The sequence below is a fragment of the Podarcis vaucheri genome (assembly GCF_965113315.1).
Source record: "Podarcis vaucheri genome assembly, chromosome: 4".
In the NCBI taxonomy this organism is placed as follows: Eukaryota; Metazoa; Chordata; class Lepidosauria; order Squamata; family Lacertidae; genus Podarcis; species Podarcis vaucheri.
The window spans coordinates 59,465,545-59,475,530 of NC_138762.1; the positions used below are offsets into that span (position 1 = coordinate 59,465,545).

Sequence of the window (9,986 nt, forward strand, 5' to 3'; positions counted from 1 at the left end):
TATTATTTTTATTTTATTATAACACTGCAGATTTTCTCTATCTGTCTATCTGTGCATGTAAACAGGACACATGGACCCAAGCCAAGATCTGGAAGCCAAGTTTCAACCATGGTTTCATATTTTGGCTTTCTGGCTAGCTATCAACCACAGATTCTCAGTTTGGACATAATGGCTAGCACACATTTCCTTTGCTTGCACAAAGGGAAGGGCAAAGCAGGAGCAATCGGTGTATAAACCAAGATTTAATCATCCATATGTAGCCATTGTGGTTGTTCTGAGACAGCAGAATTAATTGTTTCTCTTCACCACTACTTCATTTTTTTTCCAGACAGCCTTTTGGCTGGGATTCCTCAGAAGGTAAAATTTACAGTGACTACTGGCCATTATACCATAAAGAATGGAGATGCACTCCAGCTCAGTAATGCTGATGCCATGCCAATTTTGTACCATCCAGAGAGTAAAGCTGTGATTTACTCAAACACAAAGGGTATGTAGTTTCAGTATTATTATACTAATATTAGTATTTTGATGAAAGAAGGCTTCCTGCAGCCAGGATATAGAAATGCCATAGGAGCTGCGTGGTAATTGTAGGTGTAAGAACTTAGCCTCCAGTTTTATATTTACTTCTTAAATCTGTTTTACTATAATAGGTTTAAGCTTTTGTTGATCACAGCCTCAAGAAACCTGGTACAATGTAGCATGTAGAGTAGCTGCTTCTGATGTTTTAGTTCTCTGATTCTCTGCACAACAGCCTAAAAACATATGGCAGGAAAAATATATTTGGAAGCAGTTTAATTTGTTATCAATTCCGAGCAGAGTTGTTATCCCAAGGGTTACCATATAAATTAACTTTCTCTATCTCAGCACCCTCCCTGCTAACTAATTTTTTGTTCACAGTCATAGCCATGATTCAGAAGTGTGCATCAAAACCATTCTAAGCACTTCTTTATTAGCAGCTTTCTGTTCCATGGCGTAAACATCAGTGTTTAAGAAAGGGAATTTGTTATGAGAGCTTCCAAATAGGTAAAGTACTTCAAATATTCTGGCATATATCCAACTCTGCACAAGTGGAGTTCTTGTGGTGCAGGACTGGGAAACCTTTGGTCTTCTGAATGTTCCTGAACTGCAGCTCCTATCATCCTCAGCCAGCATGGCCTAATGGCTAGATATGATAGGACTTGTAGTCCAAAACACCATGTTGCGGATGCTGCTATAGAGAACTGCTTAAGAAAAGCCATTAAACAAACTGTTGTGTGCTGTCCATGTAAGTCTCTGGGTTGCATAATGACTTTGGTACAGTGGCCAAAGTCTTGAGATCATGCTTGTCTCAAAGAAAGGGCATTAGATGAATATGTTATAACACCTGCAAAAAGTTACCTCGTGGGTTAATTCAAACAAATATCAAGCCATGATTTGTGTTAACAGTATAAGATAAGTATAAGATAAACCATGGCTTGTCCAGTTTCCTTTTTTTCTTCATCCCTACTGAGAGTCCCCAAAAGTTGCCTCACACTGTAAAACCCAGTGTGGTTTGTTGGTTTAGAGGCAATGCCACACTTTATTTTGAGGAATGCCATGTGTTTGGAGCGAAGGGATTATTCTTAATTATAGTTTAATTGATATTTTATGCAATTGTAGAAAAGGCATCGGAAGCATCTCTAATGATCCAGTCGTCTGAGAAAATCACAAGCATCAGCTTACCAGTGGCTCCTGCTTATCACGTGATCGCCTTTGAACTCGAAGTCTTGTATTTACCATCAACCTCAGTAAGTGTGCTGGAGAATGAGAACCTGGTTAGCAAAGAGCTTCAGAAAAAAAGCAAAGAGGAGATGTCTTGCAATCGTATGGCTACAATTGACCAAAAAGTAAGTTGGCGTGAATATTGTAATACTTTATAGCCCTGTTAAAGTAGTTACTTCCTTTGAGACGGTAAATTGATTTATTACTCCCAGAATATTAGAGGAATGCTGTGTTCTTTGGGACCACAAAAGAAAGCTGTGCAGTAAAATATTGTAAAATGTAAAGATATTTTCCTCTCTGAACAAAAGCTACACCACAAAACACAACATTTTAACCACAGTTTTTGTTCTTGAAATACACAAAACAGCACCTCCTGAAAAGAAGGTGATTCTTTGTAACTTCATTCCTGTTTTTGCTACGTTGCTCTAAAGCAAATTAAATGTGCCTGGTGTGCAGTGACTGTAGAAATACAAGAAAATAATAATGTATAAAAATACTTTGATTTTGCTTTATGTTCTTATTTCCCCTCCCAATAAAGGGTACACTTCTTAAGAAATATTGCAACTATTTGAAATTAGAAAAATTAAAATTTCAATAATAACCTGAATAACTTTATTCTGTCTTGCCTGCAGGTAACCATTGATTGTCCATGGTCAATTTACTCCACCATTATTGCACTTACATTCAGTATACCCTTTACAGCCAAACATTCCTTGTTATCAGCAGGCAAAAGGTAACTTTCTCAAGGTCTCTCTCTTAATTCATCATAAAGATATGTCTTATTACAGCTACAGTTTACCACAATATGAATGGGCAAGGATTTTTGATCACCTGGCCTGTTTTCTCCCTCCTTTTGTGCTTCATAAATCAATGCCATACCTGCTTACTTGAGAGTACAAATACATAGTGATATGGTAGAGTATTTTTTAATTTCACTTTTTCCAATGGGAGACTAACATAAAAACATAATCTAGACTTTGAATATAGTGGTTTCTTTAATTTAAATGTAATTTTAGCATGATTAAACAGTGCTATGAATATGTAGAGCTCTTTTTCTCTATTATTTCAGCCTTTAGCAGATAGATAGATAGATAGATAGATAGATAGATAGATAGATCTAACAATACAATACATAACAAAGTAGGCTCTTTGCAATGTTAAAAAATATGTTTTCCTTTTTTTTTTAGGAAATACATACAGGTTTGCGTGCAGAACATGTCAGATATCTCTTTTAAGTTATCTGACAGTAGTCTTAAAAGTTCTGGCATCTGCACAGATTTAAGTCTTGATCCTCTAAACTCCAAAGCTGAACAGGTGGGCTTTCTTTCTTGCTGTTTTTTAATAAATAAATTTTTATTATTAAGATAATTCAACAATAATACATACATGTTACGAATATACAAACATCACATCTGTTTCTCACATCTGTCCCCCCGACCCCAAAAGTGTATAGAAAAAGCATTATGAACCTCAGCTAATTGGAACTCATTGACTGTGTTTGATTGCCACACTAAACTGTTAGGAAAACATAAATAAACCTAGCTTCCTCCCTAGCTGGCATGCTACTTTGCTCCCGTATTTTGCTCTTGCACGGCCAGGAGAAGGAGTTAGAAACTTTCTCTTCCCTTTTTGGTTAGCTGGGGTTTGTCATATTCAACACCATTCAAAAGAAAAAGGAGAAAAGAAAATGGAGTCAGGTTTCAAGTCCTACACACACAAAAAATTGTGGAATAGCAATTGCTGGAGATAGTTCTGCGAGAGGAAAACGAAATAGCAGTTGGTTGCAGCCATATTGGTGGAGGGAGACTCATGCACAGAATTCTCACAGCATAAACCCCAGTTTTGCTGTTCACAACCCAAATTATGCCTGCTTCCCTCCTCTTTGCTCCTTCCAGCTCATGCTGGGAGAAAACAAATCACAGCCTGCGCCTTAGCAATATGTCAGAACCATGGATCGTGGTTTGCTTGGTTCCAGCAATCCACAATCAATAATCCAAGAACAAATGTTGGCCACACATAATGATTTGGGAGCAAAGCAAAGCACAATCTCTGGTTTGGATGTAACACTAAGCCAAGCCTCGTGGTTTGCTTTCTCCCAGCATCAGCCAAGAGGGCTGAAACAGACACAGTTTTGCTTTGTGTGTAGTTAGCTGTCATAGCTAACCACAAGAGCTAGACATTTATTTTAAGTAAAACCAATGTGAGGGATCCAGGGTTCTGAGCAAACTATTCAGCCTTGAGGGAAGGGGTTGCTGCATGCAGTGCTGTTGACAAATACACTGTCCACCCCTGTTGAAATGTTTTTATTTTTTTAAAGTATGTATATTCTGTTCTTTGTTAGCTAACACCAGAGTGACTGTTGATAAACTCATAACTCTCTCTTTCAGCATATCTACACTAAGCAAGCAGTATTCTTTGTATGGGAACTGAAGTGGACAAAAGAACTTCCCTCATCTTTGCAATGCCAGTTTTCAGTGAACTTTTGTTCAGCACCTTCTGAAGAGCACTCACTGTCTCTGAAGCCGTACACTTACGAATTCCAGCTGGAAAACTTTTTTGTAAGTTTTTGCCACGCTGGTAGCTAGATCAGATAGGTTTGAGATTTTCCAGAGTGGAAGCAGGCAGATTCAAGGAATCCACATTAAAAGATTGTGGGGTGGGGGTGGGGCTTTCAAATGTTTATTTATTTAACAGTATTCATTTACTGCTTGCCATTATCACACAATCTCAAAATGGTTTACAGGAGTAAAAATTTAAAATTCCATGTTGTAATTCTGGAAGACTCAAAGGGTTGGTTTGTGCCAGGCACTTGCCACATTGAGACCACTCGATCATTGCTTGGCAAGTAGCTCTTACTGCTCCTGCAGTGCCTAGAGCAGATTATCTGTGGATTGTCACAGCCCTGTGGCATTTCTGGGCCCTTACTGGAATTTCTGATAGTGGCTAGTGGTGTCATAGAGATTTCCGCATGACAGCAGTGCCCCATGGGTCAAGCCATTCTAGATGTTACAACCTCCGTGTGGCGGAGTTGCCACATGATGATGTTTTAGGAAGCCATCACATGTCGAATGTAATGTTTGGTACTTGTTTAGCATCAATACGTTTTGGGCTTGTTTGTGTTTACGATACAGAGTTGATTTTCAGGCTTTCGCCCTAGCTTTTGTGGCTTGGTCCTATTTTTTATGGAAAAGTAGAAGACAGACTTTCTCCTCCTCTGCCAATCTCCTTTTACTGATAGATTATCTTTCCTAATCAGTTTAATTGTGGAAATGTTTAACCTTGTGTATATAATGACCATGAATATCATTGTGCTCCTGCCAGACATTATATAATGTGAAAGCTGAGATTTCCCCCCCATTGGGGGCAGAATATTGTAAAACAGGCTCGTTGTGCTCACTGGAGGTGTCGATCACCCGCCTTTCAGACCTCCTGGATGTGGACAAAGACGAAGCATTGACAGAATCTGATGGTTACTGCACAACAAAGCTAATGTATGAAGGTAGGCATACTAATTGGACTGCATTTTGTGTGGTTTAGTCACTCAGGTCACCCAAAAGTGTATGTAGCTCTAATATCCAAAGAATTTACACCCCTCCAATTATCTTGAATTAAATCTATAGTAATTCTTAATCTTAATCAACAGGATTTTAAAAATGTGTATGTATCTTCTTCAAATCATTTTGTTCGTATGGCATCACTATCTCATGACGCTTGTAAAAGGACTACATAAGACATTTTTTATAGTTCCCTCATAAGTGTGGCTTATACAGTATTCAAAATGAAAAATGGGTCTCAGTAACTATTTCCTTTTAATAGTGTTTTCTCTTTTGTTTCAGTTGTAGACAATAGTAGTAACTGGGCAGTCTGTGGGAAGAGCTCAGGGGTAATATCTATGCCAATTGCAGTTCGGGCAACCCACAAAGTGCACATGGAAGTCATGCCACTCTTTGCTGGATACCTCCCTTTTCCTGATGTTAGGCTATTTAAATACCTCCCGCACTACTCTGCTCACTCTATGCAGCTCGATGCAGGTAAGAATGCATTCTTTTCAACACTTCATTTAAAGGCCTGAAACATGGATAATCTTGAACAGTTTGCTTAGGTGCTTGCGTGAATGTTTAAAATGCGCTAGAATTTTTCAGCTGAAAAAGTTGGAAAGACACGTTTATCCTGATTTTCAGCAAGAAGGGTCTCCCAGGGTGGCTTGCAGAATATCAGTAATGAGATAGTATCAGGCTTATATTTGAAAAGACACAATTCAAAAAGAAAAGGTATTGGGAGAGATGAGGAAAACAGGCACTAACACTTAATGATAGTTCTCATGACCAGCTGGAACGGGAAACAGGAGTCACATATTGCTGGTTTTTCAGCAGTCAGTGGAAAGGCTGTGGACTTCCACCCCTTTTTTTTCTGTCTGCCCCCATCGTCTGATGGGACGGCTGCTGATAGAGAACGTTTGCAGTCCCATTTCTCTTGTAGCTTGATGGCATGGCATGACACACATTATGTGCAATCATTGCCTTGGAATGCTTTCAGCGCTCCTATGTGTGGGACTGGCAGATACTTGAAGTATGATTTAACAGTTTCTTGCTCTTGTGGGAGTTCCAGTAAATGCACAGAAATCTATATGTGCTAGGGCTTCCCCATTTGCTGCAATGCTTTATTTACTGCATTTATATGCCGCCCTTATGCCAGGGCACTCAGTAAATCACTAAAACCAAAACGAGGTACAGAAGATATAACAGCAGAATTGTTTCAGACCTTTTGTCCTTCCAGGAGTTGATGGAATGGACTCCCTGCCCTGGCCTTTTTTGCTTCCCCTTCTGGGCATCCAAGTCTGTAGCCTGTGGAGAGGTGGAAAAGGGAGTGCCCCGAGTGAGCACTCTCAGGCCAATGGCAGTTTTTTCAGGAGCTGATGGCATGAGCCTTGGGCTCTCTTCAGTCTTTTTAGCACAGATTTCTAAAAGTGTTTCTGTAAATAACAAGTCATGCAGTGACTTCTGATTCCTTCTAGGTGATGAACCCTAAATTGATTCTAGTTCATACTGTAGATGCACATGGAATAAAGTTTTGCATTTTTGTTTTTTAAACAGATAGTTGGATCGAAAACGATAATCTCTCTGTGGACAAGAATATGGATGATCAAGCTGACAGCAGCAGCATAAAGAGCAGAGGCAGCATACATTCAGCAGCCAGTGCAGAACACAAAGGTTTACCAATGCCTCGGCTGCAATCGTTTTCACCCGGACAGGTCTTCAACTCCAGCTCTGGCATGCAAATCCTTGTCATTCCCAGCAAGGATGATCACATTCTGGAGGTCAATGTCACATGACAGCTCTCTGTACATGTGCATGGACATGCACATGAGACTTGAAAATGAATGCACTTTAAGGGATCATAACCTGATTGTTCTTCATTTGAAACATTCTAACGCTAACGAGGCCTATGGCAACTCAACACTTACTGGCCCTGGAAGCATCAGACAATTGTATCAATTTAAATGTACAGTGATGCTTGTGTCAGCTAGTTTATATTGCTATTTTAGGGTGTTTGTGTAAAATGAATTTTGGGGTTTCTCTCTCTCTCTCTCTCTCTCTCTCTCTCTCTCTCTCTCTCTCCTGGTGAAATAAAGGATACTTACTGCAGTTTTCTCTTTATTTTAGGCAGCTTCCAGAACTGCTATTTTTTCCGGGGGGAGTAATTAAATTTCTGTTCAAAGAAAATTTCAGGTTGACATACAATAAGCCTTGCAGTGTAGCTGTTAATGACTGACGTGTGTGCCTTTCTAGTCACACAACTGTTTGGTTTCCTGGACCAGGATAGCTATCCAAATTTCTGTATAGTAATTCTTAATCCTACAGCTATCAACAGGATTTTAAATATGTGTATATATTTTCTTGAGGACTTAACTTCTTTTGTGCCTTGGGATACATATGAAACTTATTAGCCCACTCAAACTCTTGAATGCATACCATATAGAGAGCCATTACTTAAGCTCATTGGGGAAACACACACACACCAGGAAGCAAGTAATGAAGTGGCACATAAGTGGTTAAGTTGGAAGTAAAGTTTCACTGAACAAGCTTTCCCCCAAGTTTGATATTTAAATTATTTAAGGTTACTATATTGAGTCTCACTATATAGCTTTTATTCAATATTTCACTTGATATTTTTAAAACCAAAGTTTATTTGTTTCTCCTGTCCCAACTACTGTTAACTTATTATTGACTACAGAGCCATATAACTATATATATATTTGCACCTTATACTAAAGTAATCTGAGAAGAAGCAAATAAAACCAAGGATTACTTGACTGCTTTTCCAGTCTGCTTACGAGGAAATTTAAGGTCCTACTATTGAACCTCTTCTGGTCCAGCAAACTGCAGTTACACCATTCCAACTGATTACTTTCAGTTGTAAATTTATTGTACAAATGATTATTTTTTAAAAAATCTAAACTAAACTTAACTGATATAATGTCTGTGTATAATTTGCTCCCGGAATCAAGGACGAAATAAATGTGTTTTTATTGGTGTGAAAATCAAAGCTTGTAAATAAGTCTAGTGCATATAACTTTTTCCAGCTCTCAAACTGTGTATTTTTGTACATACCACATTTCCTTAAAACTTGTGGCTACAATCCTAGCTGCTGTTCACTCCTGTTACTGGCTTACACAATAATTCTCTTCTTGCAACATATGCAGCCTCTTGGGGAACAGCCTTCATTGTAGGAACAAGCTTTGTAGGAACACTGATAATTCTTGGTTCTTTCTATAGGTTTTCAATATCTTTGAGGCAGGAGGCAGTAGCAAACCAAATTTGAATTCTGAAAAAGTGTGGTATGTGTGTTCCAACACTGTGTGTATCTATTAATTCTTGATTTACTTTTCTCATGTCTTAAGAGCAAATGAGGTTTTAGTTTTAGAGGGAGCAAAAAGCAAGCCCCGTGTTTCTCATGAATTTGCCAGTCACTTGGCTTTGAAAGTTAAAGTAAGTTGAGTTTTCTTTTTGGAAATAGAAACATACACTTGTATTTGGGCACTTCTTTTCTTGAAGTTACAGTGGGAGGTTGGCTGACTGTCTCTTTGTGTTTAATTTACTTTAATTAAGTTAGGGAAAAATGTATGCAACCCCTTAAACGTTTTTCAACAGAATTGCCTCTGTACCTTCTTTCAGTTATAAGAATTAATGAGACTACACAATATTGATATGTTCACACTTCAATTTTGCATCTAAATGATAAAATGTATTTAAACTTGTTATGGCCCTTCTACATTGAATACTTGTGAACAACAGCTTGAATGTTAAAAGTACATTTCGAATGTGGTGAACAACTTGATACCTTGATTTTGGGTCTTTCACAAGAAATGATTTTATTAGCAGTTAGTGTTGATGTGCTTTCTCTGGTTTGGTTTTAGAGCACCGTAACATTTTTATGCTTACGTTGAAATGGTGGACTTCACTAAAATGCAGCAGAACCATAGTCTAATCACTACTTCAGGAGACTACATGTGTATATGGAGAGGGGTTTGGTTTCTGGGTAAAGATGTAAATAATCAATTTGCAATATGTGTATCTGAAAAAATTAAGGATTATGCTATTTATAGATATCTGTCAAGCTTGTAAATACTATCAAATGGGTTAAAGGAGTATAATTTTTGTGAATTTCACAGGTTTATTTGTGACTGGAAAAATTAACTCCTACTATGGAAATTAAAGTTCAACAATGACATTTGTGACACTTCCTACTTGTAGTTCTGTAAGACTGTTACACTCCACAGAGGATTTAAACATAGAAAAGCAAACTGTAGAGAAAGGATATTCAGAAACACAATTACCCAGTCTTGTTTCTTATTTTAATGGTGCCATGAAACTTAGGGAATAAACTGTCAATAAAACCCCCGAGAAAAGCCAACCAGTAGGAAAATGAATAAAAATCTTGAATATTTTAAACAAAAGTTGCTTACAGTTCTGACATTCAGCTTTCCTTTATATGTTCCTTGGTTTGAGATTTCTAGGTATTAAGTGGCTCTAAGCTGAGCTGATCAGTTATTTTCAGGCAGCTTTTCTATTAGTAGCATCTGTTGGCTCTCAGTTAATTGATTTTGCAGGACCAGGCTGAGCCACAAGAGTACTAATATACCTTAAGATAATTATATGGTGGTGCACAAGGCTTATCACATGCAGCTACTTTAGCTTCACTGTGTTTTTTTAATCCTACCAGGAAGTTTTATCTTCTCACGTTCT

At 38.1% G+C, this 9,986-nt stretch overlaps 1 protein-coding gene across 1 annotated transcript in view; it reads left to right on the forward strand.

Moving 5' to 3' along the window:
- The window catches only part of TRAPPC10 (trafficking protein particle complex subunit 10), a 47,754-nt gene extending 38,283 nt beyond the window's left edge, over positions 1 to 9,471 (forward strand). Inside the window, exons 16-23 of the mRNA XM_082219818.1 lie at positions 329 to 487; positions 1,639 to 1,865; positions 2,373 to 2,473; positions 2,928 to 3,054; positions 4,128 to 4,298; positions 5,062 to 5,239; positions 5,577 to 5,771; positions 6,834 to 9,471. Coding sequence (XP_082075944.1) covers positions 329 to 487; positions 1,639 to 1,865; positions 2,373 to 2,473; positions 2,928 to 3,054; positions 4,128 to 4,298; positions 5,062 to 5,239; positions 5,577 to 5,771; positions 6,834 to 7,072 — 1,397 coding nt within the window. The 3' untranslated portion in view covers positions 7,073 to 9,471. The remainder of the gene's footprint in view (positions 1 to 328; positions 488 to 1,638; positions 1,866 to 2,372; positions 2,474 to 2,927; positions 3,055 to 4,127; positions 4,299 to 5,061; positions 5,240 to 5,576; positions 5,772 to 6,833) is intronic.
- The last annotated feature ends 515 nt before the right edge of the window (positions 9,472 to 9,986 follow it).